This window comes from Rattus rattus, chromosome 2 (genome assembly GCF_011064425.1).
Source record: "Rattus rattus isolate New Zealand chromosome 2, Rrattus_CSIRO_v1, whole genome shotgun sequence".
In the NCBI taxonomy this organism is placed as follows: Eukaryota; Metazoa; Chordata; class Mammalia; order Rodentia; family Muridae; genus Rattus; species Rattus rattus.
The window spans coordinates 126,695,417-126,717,400 of NC_046155.1; the positions used below are offsets into that span (position 1 = coordinate 126,695,417).

General features: G+C 48.4%; 1 protein-coding gene and 1 pseudogene across 1 annotated transcript in view; both read right to left on the reverse strand.

Moving 5' to 3' along the window:
- Positions 1-4,902: 4,902 nt before the first annotated feature.
- Positions 4,903-17,792, reverse strand: LOC116893245 (annotated as a pseudogene).
- A 584-nt stretch (positions 17,793-18,376) lies between these two features.
- Fam174b (family with sequence similarity 174 member B) overlaps positions 18,377-21,984 on the reverse strand; it is a 43,343-nt gene continuing 39,735 nt past the window's right edge. Inside the window, exon 3 of the mRNA XM_032893411.1 lies at positions 18,377-19,090. Coding sequence (XP_032749302.1) covers positions 19,087-19,090 — 4 coding nt within the window. The 3' untranslated portion in view covers positions 18,377-19,086. The remainder of the gene's footprint in view (positions 19,091-21,984) is intronic.

Here is a 21,984-nt window from a genome sequence, read left to right on the forward strand (position 1 = left end):
CACGGGGATGCTGATGCTGTCTGGACCATAGGGCAAGACTCTCCAAACTCGCTGACCCTCACTCCCCTCTTTTCTGGGATGAACCTGGATCCAGATGAAACTCTGTGGAATCAGTTCTGTCTGCCCTAGATGCTGCTTCTTGCTAAGTGAAGTAAATAAGAAACATTCTAGTTGGACCCATTAAAACACCCCCCAACACACACACACACACACACACACACACACACACACACACACTTTGCACTGTAAGGAACTATCATGCAATCTTAGCCTCTGAGGAGCCCCTTTCCCCAGGAGAGAAGTGGGCGCCAGAAAAGTAGCCCCCAGCTCTTTGTTAAGATGGTTCCCCTGTGAGGTACTCAGACTACATCCTATTTCTTAGTCATCTTTCTGAGCCATGCTCTGGAGCTCCTCAGTCCAGCAGCTGTCACTTTCTGCCTCCTGTAGTTAGCTTCAAGGCTGACCACTCCTCGAGCTGTTGTTCTAGACAAGACAGGAGGTGACCACCCCATCATCTCTCCTGGAACTCTAAGCACGAGCACAGATTTTGAGAGTTTCATTTATCTGTGTCTCAGCGGCTTAATGACTCTGTTTTACTTAGCAAAATTCCTACAAAAAGCAGAAATGGAGACTTGCTTTGTGCTCGCAGGTGTTCTCAGTTTCTAGAACAGTGCCTGGCAGGGAGCAGGACTCTCGGAGTCCACTTCCAGGGAATGGGTGCGGTCACATCCCCTCCCTCCCACGCCCTTCCTGCCACGCTTGGCTCCTGTTCTTTCTAGAAGGCTGGGACCCATCTTCCTGCTTCATTTTCCTCTTCTTTTGTCTACTCCTTTTGTACAAGATTCCCCTTCTTACAGCAAAGTGATAGATAACAAGACTAAAAATATTCCCAAAGTCCCATGGAGCACCTCGTGCTACAGCTGTCACTGTCACCATCAAAAATGAACCTTGGCTTGCTGCTCAAGTGCAGAATCCTGAGGGGTAAGGGGATGGAAACTTCTTTGCCCATTCCAAACCTGCACTGACTGAGCGGTCACTGCAGGTATGTAGCCAAAAATATGAGAGCTGTCTGAATACTCAGCCACCTCTCAGAGAAACAACTAAGCTATTTGCTTAGGGCAGGCACAGGGATTTGACCGGAGCTTGGGGAGGGCTCCCATGCCGAGGCTGAGAGAAGAGGAATTAATGGCCTACAGTAAAGAGGAAGGTGGGAGGTTTTATTTAATCTGGGTTGGGGGGGGGGTCAAGGTGCAATTGAAAGCAAAAGGCAGGCAAAAAGAGCAGAATGAGCACAAACAGGAAGGCGGATACTGACGTAGAATAGAGAGACCGGTCCATGACAACTAGACAGGAAGAATGCTTACAATAGCAAAAGCTCTAAGACAAACTTGTGAATGTGTGTGTGCACGCGCGCACACGTGCGCCATACATAGGCTGGCTCTCCTCAGAACACCCTGCCAAACCCTTCCACAAAATCAAATTACTAATCCCTGAGCATTGCATCTTAATCCCAGAACAATGCCTTAAACAGACCTGTTACTGGCAAGATCAAAGGACCCCTTGGTTCAAAGCCCTCTGGCCTCCAAGGATACCTTGCAAGGTAAAATTGCATCCGAGTTCCCCAAACCATAAATCCCAAGGAAACCTAGCCCCAAGTGGAAAACATCATCACTTCAAAGGGGCACTTGCCCTGAACATTGACCTTGGAGAAACCCATGCAGAAGGCGTGTGGCATGTTCAGAAACAAGTACGATTCGTTACGTAGAAACAAAAATGGCCGTGGATGAGGCAAGTAGAGCCAGAAGCAGGCTTAAAGCCTCCTGAGCTACAGTAAATAGCGTAGACTTTTAATCTGTTGGCAATGGGAAGCTATTGGATATCTGTCACCCAGAGGTCTCTACCTATTCAGAACGTCTCTGGAAACGTGGCCCCCTGAGATGGCGTCTGAGGGTCTCCAGAGCAGTGAGAGGGCTCTGCAGGAGCAGCTTGTGCACAGAAGACCTTGTCAGGAATGGGGTGCTTGAGAAGGAAGGGAAGCTCGGAGGCAATGGCTGAAAAAGCAACAGGAGTCAGGGAGCAGGTGGCTGGTCCTCAAAGGACAAGACAGGCTGAATCGAAAATGGTGTAGAAAATGTGGGGGAAGCAGGATCCCAGAGGTCCCCAAAAGAAGCAATGGAATTAGGGAGTATCCACTGGGAGTAAAAATCTTAAATGAGCTCATATAAGGAGCAGTGGTTTTCTTTTAAAAAATAAAAAGAAACTATTATAAAACTATTTTACAATTTAGAGTTTTATTTCTGAAATGTATTCACATCCACATTTTTTAAAAAGTCCCATGAATGCATTTCATAAATAACTACAACAGTGCTGGAGAGAGGTTAGTGTGCCTTTGGTGTCCCTTCGTGTGTTTGTTTCTCAAAGCTTAACGTGTTGACATATGCCGGGCTAGTGATGGACGCCTGACGCCCAACGTGGCAAGTCTCGGCCTCACCTTCAAAAGACAGAACAGATGGACACATGCCGATCAGGTGACCCGACTGACGGAGCTAAAACACAGATCCCTTCCTAAAATGCAGAGATGAGAACTCCTCCTTATCTTAGTAGAAACAAAACCTAGTCTGTCTGTCAGACGGGACACTGGTTTTGCAAACTGTGCTTGAAACAGCTGTCAGTGAAGGGGATCTGGGCCAGCCTTTTACTGAACTGAAATGTGCCAAGAGTCTGAGGATACTCTAGTGACTAATCACTGTGAGGTTGATACCATCCTCAAGTGCCTCTTAAGATTCAAAGTAGTCACCGGATGAGTTTAAGTACTGAACTGCACCCAGGTAACGACAAAAGCAATATTGTAAGAAGAAATGGTGAATCTGAAACCGTTCTAAAAATTACTGCTTGAAGTCCATTCCCACAAAGTGGAAGAAACAAACCTATCTGTAGCCAGTACTCCTTAAGCAGGAAAAGTAAAGCCCTTTCGGAGAACACTTACTGCCTCCTGAGGGGACAGTCACAAAATGTACATGTCACTTGGGCTCACTGACCCATTCACTTCATGTTTAAGTTAGGGCACAGATTTTTGCAAACTACCCATTGAGGAGGGCTGGGATATTAACATTCCCTCCACATTACAGAAAAAAAATTATTTTTTAATTTGTATGTATAAAGGGGTGGGGAGTTCAAAAAATAAGTCCATGTCATGACAAAAAATACTTTGCAGAACTATGGCGAGCCGGTCCATTTACACACAGTAGTGAGCCTAAGTAAAAGGAATGGCGGCAAAGGGCACTTGCGAGTTCAATTTCCACTTTTACAGTGCTTTGTAGCGCAAAAACGACCCGAAGTCTATTTTTTTTTTCAAGGACAAGTGGCACTGTCCTGTTCTGAATGAAATTAAATTCTAATTTCTCTGTCAGATGTCATGAAAGAGAAGCCAACGCAGGAATCTGGTCTAAACCAAGCCCTGTGCACAGCAGGTACAGTGCTTAACCGAATTCTGAGAAACATGTTTGTGCTAAGGCTTGACGGAAAGGGGGGCCTGCGAGAAATGGAGTTTCCAACGGAAAGGGCTCTCAAAAGCGCAAATCTAAAGTATCGGTTTGAGAATAAAGAATGTCAGTTTATGACAGCTTTCACTGCTGAGCAAATGAAGACTTTTCCATAGCTGGGGGGGGGGGGGGAGAGCGGGAGAGAGAGAGAGGGGGAGAGAGAGAGAGAGAGAGAGAGGTGTAATCTCCTTTCTCCTGAACCTTAGGGAGAAAAACCGCACACGACCTTAATCTCAAGGCTTGTGTTACTTCTTTAGGTCGCCTGCCTCGCCCGCCCTTGCTATGAATGAAGCACAATATGAGTGTACAGAGAAGGAAAGGGAGGGAATTCATTCACGGAACACAGCCATCTAATGCACTTTTTTTTTTTTGCATATGCTGGTCTCAACTCTTAATATAGAACCTGCACAGCCTGCTTTCTGTGTGGAATTTCCCCCAGTCTTAGAGAACTCCTAGACCCCAGCACTGAGGAGGTCAGTCTGTGATTTCCAGATCTTAAGGTGGTCTGATGACATCACAGCTTAGATACTGCAAGGTTGGGTGGACAGAGATTTTATGGCGACTGAGTACTGAAAGCACTAAATGAATTGGGAATGACTGAGCAGTGGTTTGCGCTTTGCAAAGCACGGCAGCTGTTTGACTCCCTAGCCCCCACCCCTCCCCGCTGGACAGATCCTGCGGCTTTCCTTGGTGGGTTTTTTTTTTTTTCCTTTTTTGGTTTTTGTGGGTTTCTTTTTATAGTTCTTCTAACGACCAGATCTGTATTCCTGAGTAAGAATATAAAAAAGTGATCTTCTACCAAAATTACAAGGAAAAAAAACATTGACTGACTCACAATTCAAATGTTTTACAAAGCATTACAGGGGTGTCGCTGGTGCGCACAGCCCCCCACTGTTGATTGGCCAGACGGCAGCAGGGTTTGTCTAAGAACGGCAGGGAAATGCTTCGGACCCCATCTCCTAAGTAGCTAGGGAGCCCTGAGTCAAGTCTATCACCCGGATTGTACAACTTACACGTATTACGATCTCCTGGCCACTGGCGGGAAGGTGGCGGGATACTTTTCCATCTGGGAATGCATATTTCTATTTAAATGTTCCTAGAACACGTTTTTCCACATGTTTTCTTGCTCCAGAGTTTCAGCTTTCATTGAAGTCTGAATGTGGAGTTTATTTGAGTACAACCCTCTGAGCCACGTGTCCTCACTCATAAACCTTGCCTACTGGCTGCCCGTCAGGCTCGCCAGCCTTCTGCATAGGTGAAAGTTATTGGACTCAAGCTCCTCCCTTCAGACAGGTGTCTTGAGAGGGAGACCTCTGGCCCAAGTGCTATCGCTTGATTTTGTTTTTAATTTTTTGGGGGGGTGTAAGGGGGGGTGTTTGGTTTTTTCAAGAAAGGGTTTTTCTGTGAACCCCCTGGCTGTCCTGGAACTCCCTACGTAGCCCAGGCTGGCCTCGGGCCACCACCACCTGGCATATCACTTTGACTTTTTAGTAGTTGGCTGAGATGGACTTTCAGAAACACTAATGAACTTAACCTCAACGTTAGGGTGCTTCTGATTTGCAAACCACTGGAGAATCTTCTCAATCTTTGGAATCCCGGAGGCAATTGCAGCTTTTCTTAAGCTGGACCCATTATGGAAAAACTTGGAGACGCTGTCCTTCAGAGTTTCTTTTGTTAAGCTTCCATAGTGCGGGTTTTGTGCCATCAGAGTGAGCATGATAAGCCTGTGCTGAGCAGCACCAGGAGCCCAGTCCTCTCCACCAGCAGGTACCTGCTGACCTGCTGGGGGTGTTCTCTGATGAGGCAAAGGGATCCTAGCTCTTCTGCCCTGTCCATTACACAGGGTTCTGTTAAACATGCGAATTACATCTTTCCGTTTTAGGTACACATTGTTTGGTACAGTCAGAGGGGATGAGGCTCAGTTGTGTTTGGGCAGGTGTTTTCACAGCTCCAAAGGGACAACATCAGCACACACTCAGTGGTGCAAACTATTTTAAAAACTCCAGCTCTCTCAGGCCCTTGGTGGCTGCTGTAACTGCTTCAGACCTGTGTCTTCCAGATGTTGGAGTATGCCTCATCTGTCCCTGCCTCCATAGGCGGCTGGCTACCTGTCTGGAAGCCAGCAGATGACCTCTGAGTGGACACAGAGTGGCAGGCTTGGTGACCCTCCAAGTGGAACAGATATAGGGCCCTTCTCAGCATCAGGCATCAGAGGTAGCTTTCTTGACCTTCACAATGCTCTTCTGAAATGCTAGCTTCCTCCTTCCGGGCTTGAGCTAACGGAAGAATCTTGTCTGGTTTGGACACAGAAGTATGGCACCCGTGTCAGGAGGCCTGATTTTAAACACCCCCTTATGAGGTAACCTCTGCCTAGTCACTCTCACTAGCGCCCTGCCCTTTGCAGGCTCTTCTGGGCTCACCCTCCTGCTGTCCTGGTTCTGTTAGGATTCTGCCAGCTTCCTAACCACTATCTTCCTCTTCACCAGTCTCCTACAGTGGGAACCAGTCCTTGGGCAGTTTAATGACTAGGCCGTGAGCAAAAGTCTGAAATTTCCCGTACACGTGAATTTCCCCAACACACACACACACACACACACACACACACACACACACACACACACACACACACAGAGTCTGTTCCCATCCTTTTGGACTAGCCTCATAATTCTTCACCTCAACTTGAAAAGTTCGAACTCGTTACATTTTTATACTGCAGTTGAATGCTTCTCTTTCTCTCCTCTGCATCTATTTCTTCCTGGGGCCAGTTCTGTGTCACTGCTTGGCTAGTTTCCAAATGCTTTGCTGTATTCGTTTTCTCTAGACAGTGAGTGACAGTGGCCCCCACTTTCTCTAACCTAGACTGAACCCCTCCACTCCTGGTCCTACCCCTAGAGCTTTCAAACATGTCTTGATGAACTAATCCTTCCACCTTCCCTGCCAAGTCCTGGTCTGTTCGGACTGAACCAATTCATAGGGAACCTAGTGGTGAAGCTGTTTTCCTTGTGGTTTGCTCCAGGCCTAGGTCACACATAGTGGGAAGGACTCTAAGGCAAGACTCCTTCTCACAAAAACCACCTGCCAAGGCAGGTGAGCCCTGCAGGCACACATGGCCTCCTCCAATATCTAGAGATGCCTCTCCTCTTTCTTAATCAGTTTTCCCTGCCTGTAGGTTGGGGTGAAGGAAAGGGGAATCTGTAGTACTTTTTGAAGTCTTTTCTACTCATCAGAAAAATCCAGCAGAGCAAACATCTGCGTGGCGGGGGAGAAGTTAACTCTCATCCTACCAGGTTAGTTAACCCTTCCTCAGATGTCAAGACTATATTCTGAAAATCCAGTTCCTCAAGACAGAGTGGGTCTCTGGAGACAGGTGGGATACTGCTCTCCAAAATGGATGGATGATACACCCCAACAGGCCTTCTGGCCTCAGGTCTCTGGGATGGTATTTGGAGTCACATGTGTGACTCTCCAGCCATGACATCTTTGTCTGGTCCCCATGATTTTGATTTCAAGAAGTGTCATGGTATCTGAGAGTGCCAGGGACTCAGGTGGGGGAGGGGGGAGGGTCATTGGAGATAACAGGGCTGTGGCCCCACACTTGCAAGAATAGAGCTCAGAAAGGCAAGAAGCCGTGTGGAAACACGGTGTTAGACAAGAAGCAACCTAGAAATGTTCCCTCTCAAGATGGGGACCTTAGATCACGACCACCGGGGCCTCCTAGAGGTTTGATAGAATACTGTCTTTGGGACTGCACACGCCCTGAAACAGCATACCGCATGACAGGGAAGGCTCCCGTGTGTGGATAGTACTGAGGGGACTTCGTGTGATATGTGGCCTTGATGGTGGGGGGGAGGTGCTCCTGAAAGCCCCACTAAGCTTGAATGTTGGTGTCCATGGATCTAGCTCCTCTCCTGATAGCCTCTCCTACCTGCTCACTGAGCATATGACACAGCAGCCTCTTCTCCCAGCTCCAGCGTGCCTTCCTAGGCTCCTGAGACTGTGAAACATGTCGAGACTCCTCCCACCCCTTAACTCCAGCAGAAGTTGCAGTTGGTTGGCCCGGCCATCTAGTTAGGGTCAAGAACCCTACCACTAAACAGTGCTCCCTGGCCTCTTAAGGGTGAAGTTCAAGGCTTTCAGACTCCAGGGACTGTTGGTCACCAGGCCAAAGATACATCCATTCGTTTAAAAGTTCATCGTTCAGTGAACCTAAAAAAGATTTTTATACTTGTGAACCCAAATCCAGTCCATTCCTGATGCATGAAGTTAACTGCACACTCCTTCAGTCAGTGCACTGATGAGTGGCTGCTGGCCCGCCCTCATTTCCTCCTCTGAATCAGAAGGGGAGCCCTAAGAGCCAGACACCCCAGGGAGCATGAAGAGGAGAACAGCCCTTCTCCACAGCCCTCCCACCCCCACCCCACCCCCGTGAGTCTTGCTCAGACCCCCAGACCAGGTGGCCCAGGTGCAGAGGAAGTTTTCTTTCCTGGGGTGGAAACAGTTGGAATTCATATAAACTCTCTGAGCCCCAGTGTCTCCTGGGGCAGGACGCGTCCACAGAGCGCGGCAGTCTCTGTAGCACCTATATTTCAAACACCTACACTACAATTTCCCAGGGTGCTATCCTGCTCAGCAGGGTGCAAACGTCAGGCAGACACTGCAAGGTGGACCTTTCTGCATTCTAGGACCTCATCCCAAGGAAAACTACTAACATGTTAGAGAAGAAATACAGCAGCCTTAAACTCAAACTCTGATAGAACGTAGTCTATGACCAGGAATATGGAATAGACACCTGAGCGCAAAACAAAGTGGATCCAAAGCTCACACGACAGCTGTTTCAGAGACAGGGTAAGGAGCCTCAGGGTCGCCGGGGGCTGCGATGGTTGAGAGAAAGGCAGGTGGTAGGGTTGATGGGTGGGGTCGTGAGCAAGAAGCTCTAGTCCTCATATGGCAGGTCACCCCACAAGGGCAGCAGCTGCCTCTCGCGGGCCTCGCCCGGTGTCAGACAAAGTATATTCACTGAGCTGCTCTCTGCCAGGGGAGAGTGGAGAACAGGTTCAGAGTTGGAACACTGTTTGCTTTCAGATGTTCCAAACAACAGAAAAGCCCATGTTCCCCAGTTGTGCGACGAACGTTAAAACGAATCACCACTGTGCCTGTATCATACCGCCATCATTTTTCAGACTAGGAATGTAAAAGGGGGCGGGGCGGAAGACCAGGCTACTGAGCATGTGCTCTTCTCGGGAGCCATAACCGAGGTCTTCACCTCCCTTGCTTCTGCAGGAGGCCTCTCAGTCTTAGCTTTTGGTGACATAGGTTAGACTTGGCCCTCGAAAGCACAGCTGGAAGGCTCCCCTTTAAATATTTATGGACATGAAATAGCACATGCCGTGTGAGGTAAAGAGGGGGGAGGGGGAAAAGAAAACCAGGTCATGTGCGCCAACTCTTGAGAGGATAAAAGACGCCAGGGCAAAAACACGAAAGCTCCGAAGGTCGTTTGCAGAGAGAGCTGATCACTCCCTGCTCAGGCCCTGAGGCCTCATGTCTCCCTCCTAGCACTTTATTCTCTGTTGTCTCAGGCAGCGAAGTATTTGGTGTCTCTTCCCCACTCCCCCGCCCACCACCACGGCCACCACCTCGGCAGGCCAAGTCGGTTCCTTGGGCCTGCCCATCGGAATGGTGCCCCCTGACACGAGTGAGCACTCCACCAGGTCTTCAGTGATGGGTGTGAGGAGGAGGAAGGCACAGCATCAGAGGGAAAAGAAACCCAAACACCACTGAGATTAACTGTTTTGCCTTCTTCATATGCTATATATTCATTGTCCAAAATTTGGTCAGAAAGATTAACTTTTTTTTCAGGACCTTTTGACCAAAAGTCAGCAGACTTTGGTAAACCAACCTCAAATGTTTCCTCCTAACTTCAAGCTGACTTCCATGTCACTCATCCAGAGAACACCAGGACTCGTTGGTGTCTGCAATAGTGGTCACTACACAACTTCCAGCACTACGCCGGGACGCGCTGCCTTAGACGCCTTTAAATGCTCACTTAAAAATAATGAGGCTGAGTGTTCGAAATGCCGGTGCCTCTCAAGTCCAAGCAGGGTTCCCACATCCACTTCCCTCCCTTCTGTGGGAAGGAGATGGCAGAGCTGGTGTCATGGGCTGCTTCCCCCCCACAAAAGCAGTATTCTGAGAGTGCCTACGATAAGGAAAACAGAGACATGTGCAAGAGAAAGACACTTGACCTGTGCAATGTTCCTTCCAACCCAGCTTTGCTCCTCCGGGGCTGAGCCCACTCTGCTGCTTCTAGAAGCAGGACATAAACTGCAGAATCCTCTCTACCTCCAGCTCCCGGCTTACCCTTTGTCCAGGGCCACCACCCTCCCAAGCAACACTCACTACCAATTTCAAACTCTTGCTTCACAGAAAGAGAACTGCCTCTGAAGAACACGCCCCTGACCCTTACTTACCCAGCACTCCCTGCACCTCTGAAATCACTCCACGGACCTGCTCCAGATAACCAGCTACCCCGCTGCACGTCTGGATCCCGGCCTTGGACAGAATCTGGGGTTGGGTAGGGACACAAAACTGTGCAGAGCACCCAGGCCTCCAAAAGCAGGCATCCTAACTCTGCTAGTTGGAGACCTGGGTAAACTCATTACCAAAGCCTAGGTTTCCTCACTTGAAAGTAGAAATGATAATACAGTCACTATTTTATACTGGCTGCCATACACAATGACACGGCTGAATGCCTGGTAGTGTCAAGAAGTACGTTAAAAGTCATTAACGCGTCCAGTTCACAATACCCAGGCAAGACAAACTCTGACTCTGTTATGTTACAGACAAGGAGGGGGCTCACGGAGGCCAAGAGATGCATCTAAGGCCACACAAGGTGGCAGGCCGTAGCGTCTGTACGTCTCACCCAGGAAATCTGGCTTTGCAGTCCCTGGCTCAGCTTACTGTGCAAAATGAGTCTCTCTATAACCCATGCGAAATGCTTCCTGCGTTGCCTAAAACACAGTAGAAGCTCAATAAATAGAGGCTAGCATATGCCAGGATACAGGTGCCTGAGTAAAGCAGACGCCCGTCGTGACGGGGCTCTTGTATGGAGCTCCTGCCCCTCCCAACTCCAGTACCCTTAAATCTAGTGAATGCACTGTCCACCTGGATAGCCCAGCAGGCCACCGCCCTGTGCCCACAGGTCCGTGAACACCTGTAGGACACGTAACGGAGCCCACCTCAATTGTTAACCGCCCCACACCCTCACAACATGGGCCGGTCACTCCTCCCTGCCTTGTGAGAGCTGAGGATTTCAGCTGAGTATCTCAGCAAAGTATTGGGTAGATGGACAGTCCAGGGGGAGCCTTAATTCCCAGCAATATTCCATGCCCCGGCCCAGCTTCCAAAGGAAAAGGAGATTATTCCGTTTCATTAGCTGCTTTATGCAGTGCTTGTGCAGGCTGGCTGTTCTTCACTTTGTTTCCACAACATTTCCAGTAATCATGTCCCATGCACGGTGATTCCGCCTAAAGAAATTCCAGGGGTGGGGGGACTTGGGTGCTTCCTGAGGCCTTGAGGGGATGAGGAGGGAGAAGAAGCAGCTCAGATAATGGCATAGACGTCAAGGCAGGCAGAATCCGTAACACCCCAAGCTCTTGTAACTTGGAGAAATGAGCATTGTGGAGGAAAGCACGCGGTTTTGAAGCAGCAGCAATCCCAACACTCATCCACACACCCTCAATAGGGGAAAAAAGAAGACACGGACCAGTCCCACAAACCTGACTCCTCTGGGCCAAAGGCTAGGGTCACGTCCCAAGCACCACGTGGCTTATTATTTGAAACTCGACACAATAGGTTTGCATCTTGGTGAGTGCAAAGCCAAAATAAGCACAGCCAAGACATGGAAAAGCGGAGGGAAAAAAATGCATCGCCTGCAGCGCGGGCAATACACACACACATAATTTTGAAAGTCACACCTTCCCCAAACAGAGGAAGCATAGGATTTTATTGTGGAGGGGCAATATATATATATATATATATTCACAAAGGGGTCAGCCCATTCTCGAATGTGCTCAGTTTAAAAATCAAAGTCTTAAAAAAAAAAAGAGCAGACAAACGTTTGGAGGCATGTTTAGCTCAAAGTCATGGAGTACTTATGGTGCATATGTAGAAGATGTAAGTGATAGGCAGCGGAATCTCTGGACATGCTCAGATTGCACCATAAAGTCTTGTTTCTTGAGTAGGTCTCAGACTTTCCACACAACTGACATGATGGGACTACCCTTCATTCGGGCCATGGAACCCGGCATACAGGCAGCCAGCGGTGCCAAAACAAGGGCAGAAACCCAATTCATTGAAGAAGCCCATAGTTCTGGGGAAGTCCCTAAATGTACTACCTTGCTTTCTCGCCTTCTGTAGTTCCACTTCTGGCTAGCTGTTTCTGCTAAGTGAGGTTATGGTTTTGTCTTTTAAAACTTTACCCCAAGAAAGGCTGAGGGCTGGCCAGCTAATGAAGACTTAACCACTGGTTAAAACCAGTACCCAAAGAGTCTTCTCAGTCGGATACCCTCCAGCAGTTTCAAAGTACTTTGTTTTGTTCTCGTCTTTTGAAGTTACATCACTTTCCACTTCTGTTTCCTTCATCCAACCCCTTCTATGTATTTTCCTCCTCAAAACTCATGGCCTCCTTTTAAATGTGTGTGTGTATACATACCTAAATGTCCCTGCTCAGTTCATATAATGTTACTTGTATGTATATGATTTCAGGGCTGAATTGAATGAACTGACATGCCTCACTGGCTTGCAGTTGTTCTTCTAGGGTTGGGGCCCCATAAGATGTCAGCATGTCTATTGTTGGCATCCTTGATCAGGTGTTGCTTAGGCACCCATCCCGATGAAACTCTAATGTTTCTAGGAGGCACGGTCTCATGGTGACTCCCTGACCCTGTGACTCTTGCGGTCTTTCCATCTCCTATTCCATGAGGCTCCATGAGTTTTGATGCAGGAGTCTGTCATAGATCTACCAGTTGGAGCTGGGCCCCTCACAGTCTCTTCTCTGCATTCTGATCAGTTGTGATTTTCCGTAATGATCTGGTGCAGAGAGACGATTCCTTGATAAGGACCAAGAACTGGCTTATCTGTGGGGACAAGTATAAACATTTAGAATATAGCTAGGGGTTATGCTGGCTTGGTGGTGGTTGTAGCTTTTCCCTCCAAGGTCCATGACTTATCTAGGTCCATATAGGTTGGCTAGGTTTCCTGTACCAGGCATGATTTCCCTCTTGCTGAGTGAGCTCTAAATCCAAGTAGAGAGCTTTTGTTTATCATCAAGACATTCACAGCACTGTTACATCTTTAAGGTTATCACAGCATAGTAGTCATTTTTGTAGTTTATAGGCCATAATAGCTAGGTAGGACTATTGACTGCTTCCCTTCCTTGGAAAAGTGTATGCTTGGTACTTTCAGGTCAGACCCCCAGTCCAGGCCCTCTGGGTGCTGTGTCTGAAGTTCACAGTTTCTTTAGCAATAGGGGCTTAACCCTCTACCTCTAGGGACAACCCGCAATGTTTCGGGAGTCTCTTGGGAGAGCCTTGACCAAAAATTCAAAAAGGGGGTTCTCATGCAAACTCTTGGTGTTTCTGTTAGGCTGTGAATTTGGAGGGCACACTGTCAGCCCTCAAGTTAGAAATGATGCCTTTGAAGGTGTTAACCAGGAATCAGCCCCAAAGATGCTTGGCTTGCTTAGTCATAAACACCATGATGAGATCAGAAATAAAAGGGAACTTTTGCAAGGGCTCCTAGTGAGGACAGCCCCAGCAAACCCCTGAACCCTGCTCTGGGGCAACTGGAAATGGTATTGCAAAGCCTCAGGTGCCCTGGTAGAATTTAGAAAGGCAAGGCCAAAGGAACTATTTGTCCAGAGCACAGTCCAAATAAGGTTATGGTCCACACAGCTATTCCTAATACTTGCTGTGTACAAGGCCTGGCCCAATATCACACTATAGATGGAGTATACCACTTAGTTAACCTTCTACTTCCTATATACTCTAGACCACATACAACTGGGGTAAAACTACATAGAAGTGACACAGCTGCACACAGCTCAGGGAGGAGGAGGTAAGAGAAAGTGACTAGAATCTAAGGTGAGGGTCTAATGACTGCCTTTGACAAAGGACTACCAAAAAGCCCAGTCTTATGCAGATCTCCTGCAGGTAGTCAGAGCTGTCCTGATTTACACAGTGACAGTCATGGCAGCCTCACAAGACAGAATTCCCCAACAACTTAGACATGCAAGTGCTCTCGGAAGGACAATCCCAGCACACCCCTGAAGCCAGCTTGGTGCTAATGGACAGGGTACTCCAAAGACCCAAGTGATCTGGTAAGGCAAGGCCAAGGGTACCTGGGCATACACACTCCTTGCCCTGCAAACAGACTCTCTTACTCACTGAGTAGCTACCACCTAAGTAGGGTGCCTCTTGGGATATGTGACATTAATTCCTATCAGCCCACAGCTCAGTCATCCTCTGCCACCACAAAAGGTCCTGAAAAGCTCTTAAGGTTCTAAAGAGGCGTCTCCCATCTCTCCACTCCCAAGTAAACATGTCGGCGAAGGGTAAAAGGGTCATGGTCCAAGACCTCTATCCCTTACAAACCTGTGAGCCTGTGTGGTAACTGACTTTCCTAGGTCAGTTCTCATGAAGAAAAAGAATCGCCAATTCCATTACATGGTGCTGGGACTCAGAGAATGTTCAAATACCAGACAAGCAATAAGTTGATTTTCTGAGGGAGAGCAACGGAGGGGGAATATAGTTGAGAGGGACAGATGTTGGTCTGTGGAAATGATCACAGAACCCCGGAGCGAGATAGCGATAATATCCACCTAAAAGACCCGTCAAAAAACTGAGTAAGAAATTATATGCCAAGGCTCCAGGCACATGAAGGACCCCAAAAGTTATTGATAATGGTGATTCTTTCCAGATACCATAAGTGTCTCATATTTCTTTGGAGGTCCCTGCCTGGGCTAAGTCTAAGCCTGGATCCTTCTCCCATGCCTCATGCCTCCCCAGTCACCTCTAGATCCTTCCTCCCAGGCCCAATGACCTGGTCTTGACTCTGTCGTTCACTCTTATCATTTTCAAACATGAGCCTGTGCTGCACTTTGACAACATCCCCCATGTGTGGAGTCTCCTTGCTCTTTTGGTTGATTTCGTGTCTGATGAGGGATTTAGGACTGTGGAAGCTGTAAGTGCTCCTAACACCTGAAGCTCTGAAGGTGATGGTGGAACCTGGGGATGACTGGTTTCGACACCAGGAGCTGAAAAAGACTTTCAGGCAAAAGCTACGAAGTTTTGTGGCTTGCTGTCTGTCAGAGAGACACTCATCACTAAGCAGCACTAAAGTAGATCCAACCTTTAAATGATCACAAGGGCTAGTGGAGAAAGGCTTGCCCCGTTTCTGTGAGCGGCAAGATGGGAATCACACAGGCTCTGTTGTTTGCTTCTTCCCTGCCAACCAGCTGGCTTCTTGCAAACTTAGCAGCAATGGTCTCACCTCCTCACAACACGGGTGTCAGATGGACCGGTCAAACATTTAGGCTTTGCCAAAGGAAAAAAATCATTGTGGTCCCTCCACATCATCAAAATCAGCCCATCTACAGGAAGGTAGAGCGTGCTGACAGATAGTCTAGCCCACAGAGCCTAACGATAGCAAGAAATTCTGAGCTAATTACCATGGGGGAAAAACACTCTGCAGACCAAATACTCAGGCCCCAGTGCAGGTAGGGGTCCAACAACTGCCTGAAATGCTTATGTTATCTGGTTCCCAACAAGAAGAGGAAATACCGTGATCTCACAAAGTTGTTTGCTGTGTATTTCACAATGAGTCCACAAGGTTTCCTGACTTCTCAGATAAAAGTCACAAGAGTTCTACTGTAGCCGAACACATAATTAAAAACAAGTATGGGCTCCCACCTGTGGCGGGGAGCCACTTGCTGGCATTATGGGAGCAGATCTATGCTTCTGCAAAGCAGATGGAATAGTCATCTGACTCTTCCCACAGTCTTCATCGAGGCTGAGCCACAATGCTCTTTGCTGATGCTCAAAGCCTTGTCCATCCCTTCTCCCAGAGTTAGCAATACTAAAGAGCCAATCAAATCTCTTGAAATTACTTTGGTAGTCAAAGCCTCATCAGCAAGTGTAGGGCATGTGTGTACCCACCCTGTAAAAATTTCTGGTTATTTTCCAATTCCATTTGAAAGGTCCCCAGAAGCCAGCATTTTGCTGAAAAGGGCAGGAAAGGCACATATAAAGACTTCCATAGGGGCTCCCACAAACCTTAGAAAGTACCGTTGTGAGTGATTTCCCCTCTTCCCTACCGTCAGCACTTTTGGTAGGAAATGCAGGCAGTGGGGGGTTGGGGCGGACAGGTTTGGGGAGCCATGGACCATCTATCTCTTCCCTCCTGGACTCTGGTAGCTCTTATGGGCCACATGGGGGAAGAAAGGCTTTCTTTGTGAAGAAGAGACCAGGGTTTAGATGGACCCACCACAGATGAACCCCTAAAACCAAAGCTACACTTGTAGCCAGCCCTCCACTGCTGGATTGAAGAGCACCTCTTTTCTCCTCAATCTGCCTCACCCCTGGATGTCAGGAGGAACAAGACTGGAAGGAAAGTGCTTGACTACAAGAAGATTAATGAACTTCTGGGAGAGTCGAGTAGACCACACCCATCGAGTTCTTGATGATGTCCAACACCACGTGTTCACGAAAATGTAAGTAAGCCACTCTCTATGGATTTTATCCACCAAGGGATTAATCCAGCCTGGACGTCTTTAACTCACATTTATAGAACTTTGGGGGTGCTTTCCTGTTTGTTGAGACAAAGTCTCAAGCTGTAACCTGGGCTGGCCTCTCCAGTGCTGGGATGACAGGCATGTGCCATCACACCTGGCTGTCATGGAAATCTTACATTGAAGCAAGTGTGAGGCAATAAGTAGATTTGACATGATGGGCTCTACATCCTCTGGACACCGCAAGAGTCTCCAAACAAATGGGGGCTCAATGCTTCCCAACCTGAAACAGTTTCTAGAAGAACAAATAAATGTACATGTGTGTGTAGGGGGAGGGGTGGGCATGTTTCCCTGGCCCCACTCCATTCATATGCCTCTTTCTAAATCACAAGGACACAGTCACCCCACAAGAAACCCCAGCTCACCCCTATGTGAGCTATTCCTAAAGTGAACCTGTGTTCACGTTCTTAACCACAGTGAGTCATCTCACCTGCTCCATCAGAAAATATTCAAACCCAACACACTCGTGACTCAATCTAAGGGTTATTTTTGTTTGTTTGTTTGTTTGCTTTAAGGATCTTTATTTAAGTGCCTATGGTGTCGAAGTTTCATCAAGGATTTGGAAGGTTACTGTCCACCATTCTTGCCAGTCAGTAATGAGTGGCTGGCAGCCGGATCCGTGGCATTCAGACATAAGGCAAGAGAATCCAGCTTTTCCAGATGGTTCAGCTGCAGTTCTGGGACCCTGAGTCCCAGCTCCGAGGCTGAGAGGGTGTTCAGCTTTGAGGTGGCCAGAGTCCTAGAGTCGCCACTGTGCTTGAGTACATGGTGAGAGGAAAGAACCACCTGCTCTGTTTCGAAACCTATCCCTCTGGCTAATGGCAGAAGAGTGAGAGAAGCCAACCGAAAAAGCGAAATAAATGGATCCCAGGAACACAGCACACCTCATGCTGGCTCAGGGCTGAACCAACCAGTGCCCAGCCAGGCTCCAGAGCCAGGGTGGACCTTCCCACCTACCGCCACCACCACAACCCCAGTAAGGAACTGGAGGCCTGACAATGGAGTGGAGCTGGCCAAGGTACAAGTTTTCACCTAAAGCAATGAAACAGGGCATTAGACAGGCAACTACGCAAACCCTAGGACAAAGATGAAAAGGAAACGAGATAACAAGGGTCACCTTTCCAGACGTGATGTACTCCCAGGGTCCCAAAGGCACTGCTATTAGATTTGCACAGAAGCATACCAGCTACAGCAATATGGGAGAAGGCCAAGTGGGAGGCCTCCATTAACCTGAGCAGTTAGTCCAGGGTCTGTTTCCTCAGGGCATCCCTGGGTACCCAGCTCCCAGGGTAGGTGCCCATCTGAGCTCCTCTTGAAGAGTGGTGGACCCTAGAAGAGTTTCCAGTCCAGTTCAGTCCAACCTAGCCTGGACTAACTTCCAACAGAGTCCTCAACAGTGTCGTCATCATCGTCTTCTTCTCGTCCTTCTTCTTCTTCTTCTTCTTCCTCTTCTTCTTCTTCTTCCTCTTCTTCTTCCTCCTCTTCTTCTTCTTCCTCTTCTTCTTCTTCCTCTTCCTCTTCTTCCTCCTCTTCTTCCTCTCTTCTTCTTCTTCTTCTTCCTCTTCCTCTTCTTCCTCCTCTTCTTCCTCTTCTTCCTCTTCCTCTTTCTCCTCCTCTTCCTCTTCCTCCTCCTTCCAGCCAACCAAACTACCATTCATTTAAACTGTGCAGTGATTTCATTACATTCCTAAGACAGACATCACAGCACTGAGGCAGGGCAGAGAAATGATTTTACAGCACACAAGAAAATCACTGAGTGGCTGCCTGTGGCACTTTCCACTCCCACGAGAAGAGAAATTATTTGATAGGTACACACACCCATCCACACACTCACCCATGTGGTCTGATCCCTGATTATTTGAAATTCTTCTGTGGCCTATTGTGAAGAACCTCTTAGACAAGGTAGGCAGGGTAGGGAACTTATACATCCATTTTGAAATAGCATACAACTCTCCCCTAAATAAAGCCAGGCCTGAAGAAGCTGCAATGATTTGGGGGAACAAAATGTCATGATTCTCCTGGGTACATCTGAAGGTCCCCTTCAGGCTTTTGAGGTGTGTGTGTTGGCAAACATACACGTATGTGGAGGCCAGAAATGAACCTTGGCCATTATTTCTCTGGAGCCAACCAAGTTTTTTGAGACCAGGTGTCTTCATTGGAACTCGCTCTTTAGGCTAGGCTGGCTGAGCAGTTGACCCCAAGGATCCACCTGTGTCCCAGGCTGAGATTCCAGGTGTAGGCCACCATACTAGTTTTGTTTTAATGTGAGCACTAGGGACCAAACTGTGTCCCCTGCTTGAAAGGTGATCGGGTTCTGAGCTAAGCTTCTCCCCAGCCCAGTTTTATGAACTCTTGATCCTCCTAATTGTAGCTTTACTATTATCTACGGTGGTCCTAGAGAAATTCTTTGACATCTATGCTCCCACCTTCATCTCTTAGGAAGGTAGAAAACCCCTCAAGACAACAGTGGAAGGAGCACTTCAAAGGGGCATCCAAGGGTGGCCAAGGTGACACTCATCTGGAGGCTGAGAACAAGTGTGACGGTGACATTCCAGGCAGATGCTGGACATGTAGGGTGAAGCCAGAGTTTCATAAATAACATTTGTTTGGGTCCTCAGGTGAGAGACGATGCCCAGACCTTGACAGCCAGGGTTGCAGCTGACCAGCCTCCCCACAGGATGCCAATAAGCCAGGGAAGTTTTACCTGAAAGAAAAGGAAGAAGGAGAATCATCACTTCTGCCAGAGCACTGAAGCTATCGGACTCCGCCCTGGCAGTTTCCACCCTGTAGGCCACACTGTCACACTCTATCCCCTTTCCCATTCCTGCTATGTGAGCCGTCTTGTTCATTGTCATCGTCATGGTCTCTACAGCCCCTGCTCCTCAACCACGGGGCTTTTGAAAAATGTGCTGTCTGATAGGCACATTCCATTCTTCCATGTAACTTTTGGTTCGCACACAAGACTCCTAGGATCCCTCCCTCCACACATAGCCCCCACCCCTTTAGAACACATGCCCTTTTTCCCCTCAAATCCCTCCTTCCTAGTCCTCCTACAGGTTTTTAGGCCAAAGCATCCAAAGGTAACTATTTTAAACCTTGTAGATCCTATAGTCTCTGTGTCAACTATAAACCCTGTTGTCATGACAAAAAGCAGCCAGACCCAGTACAGAATCTGAGGATGGCTGTGTTCAAAACTTTACGTATGGGCACTGAAATATGAATTGCAATCAACTTTTATGCATCCTGAAATATTATTCTCTTGGTTCCTTTTTCAAACATTAAATTGTAGAAAGCTGAGTTGGGCATGCTAGCACAGATCCATAATCCCAGCATTTGGGAAGGGAAGGCAGGAAGACAGAGTGTGAGTAAAGCCTGGGCTGAACGGTGGAGACAGGGGCGACATAAAATGAAGGTAGAACTCACACTCTGCTTTTGAGCTACTGTTACAGTCTGGGATCCACAGTGTCTCCCCTCCACCCACTGAATTAGCGGGATTGGCACTGCTGTGGGTAGCAGAATCTTTCAGAGGTGAGGCCCAAAGGAAGGCCCCCAGGTCATGAGCAGGATTATGGGACTCTAATCTCTCCCTTTTGTTCCCTGGCTCATGATGTGGAGAAAGGCTTTGTTCTCCCACACCTGCTGAGGTGGGCTGCCTCATCGAGTCCAAGCAACCAGGGACTGAAATCTCTGATCCTGTGAGCCAAAATAAACCTTTAAGTTGTCTTTGGTGTTTTGTTCTTATTTAGACCTGGTGAGTGCCAAAAATTTGGCACGCCGGCCATAGTTTGATGAGTTGGGCCTATGCAAGTATATGACTACTGTCTCCTAAGACTGAACAGACAGGATTCATGCGTGAGCCTGCTCATCTAGAACTCCGGCTCTAACACACTGCTGACCACACCACAGGTATATTTTTCCCATGGGTGAAAGTTACAGCTGCAGTGAAGGACTTAAGAGGGGGTGGAGAATAGAGAAAGCTACTTCATCAGTATGAGATTGTGGACCTTACATAATCATACTTGAAAAACAAAAACATTTAAGGACTGCTGATGGCGTCAGAGTCCAAACAGAATCAGAGTCAATCTCCAAAACGAAGGTCTACAAATGACGGCCAGTGGCAGTGGCCTGCTGACCCCAGGAAGAGCTGATGGGTGAAACCATAGCACAGTGATACACTCTGAGCAATGGACACGTGACACCACTGTCGCCTGCCTGAGTGTTCAAGTTCAGTTGCCCAGGTGACCCCTCAAGTGTCACAGAGGCACCTACAGGGAACCTCTGGAAGGTCCTGCACCTTCACCCCATGAGCTGTTTACACCCAGCCCCCATAGCTGCAGGACCACACGTATACACAGGAGTGCTGGAAACCAAGGGAACCCGGAGCTCCCCAGAAGCTCCTTTTCACAGCAAAGCTAAACTCTGGGGACATGAGGTGGGCAGAGGAGCCCCCTGAACCTACCCATCCCAAGCTCCTTAGCAAGGGAAAGCAGTCATAGCATGCTGCCACTGGCAAGCTATTTAACCTTCAGAGTCCAGACCTCAACCAGTCCAGATGAGGGGGGTCAGCTCTGCCTCTACCTCAAACCCACTCTCCAGCAGTCTGACGGCTCGGGAGATTAAAGTAGCCACGGACTCCCACGCCATGTTATCATTGGTATCTAATACTCCTACAGGAAGCTCTAGCTACAAAAGAGGGGCGAAGCAGCCTGCTGGGAACGCCAGTGCACTCCCTGGAGGAGCGACTGCAGGAGCATCTCAGCAGAATGCAGGGCTGGCAGGGACAGCAGCAGCTGGGTGTCTTGGTTGCTTTTCCCAGCAGCTGGGTACCTTGGGCTGCACTCAACACAGCAACCAGGCGGCCTGCCACACAAGTAGGAAAGGTGTGTACCTGTCCTCCAGGTATACCTAGAGGGAACAAAAGTCCCCTGAGTAGGGGTTTGCATAGACCCAAAACACTGCAACCATGCACCAAGTCAACCAAACTCAAAACACAAGTGAAATGGGCTCTCTGTGCTCCACGCGGTTATTTTTCCCAACCCAAAGCATCCCAGCTGATTGAAGCACACGAAGAAGGGGAAGGCTGTTGAGCTGGGGGCAGAGCCCAGCAGCAGAGTGCTTGGCTAGCACGCCTGAGGTCCTAGGTTTGATACCCAGCATTGCAGTTGGGGGTGCTGTACACAGAAACCTTCCTGACCTGTGAGGTCTTCTCTACGCGCCTGGAAACGTGGGGGAGACAAGCCTGGCCGAGCCACACGGGTTCCAACTCATGAGGTAATCAGAAAGTTACACATCCAATAAGAGGCATTGGACCCACCTCACTACCCCGGTGCCAAGCACAATGTTCCTCCCTCCACTCCATCATAAATAACCCAAAGCCATGGATCGTCCACATCCGATTTCAACGTGTGTGCTTCCTGGAGGGAACCAGAAACATTTGGTGGACAGGAAAAACAAGACTCTGTGAATAGGTCAGCAGTGTGCAGACGACCCCTCAAAAACACTATGTGGAAATGAAAGGTGACCCTTAAAAAGCCTTCATTCTTTCATACTTTTTGACATGAAAATAAGCTGTTCACAGTAGGACACTCAGGGGAGAAA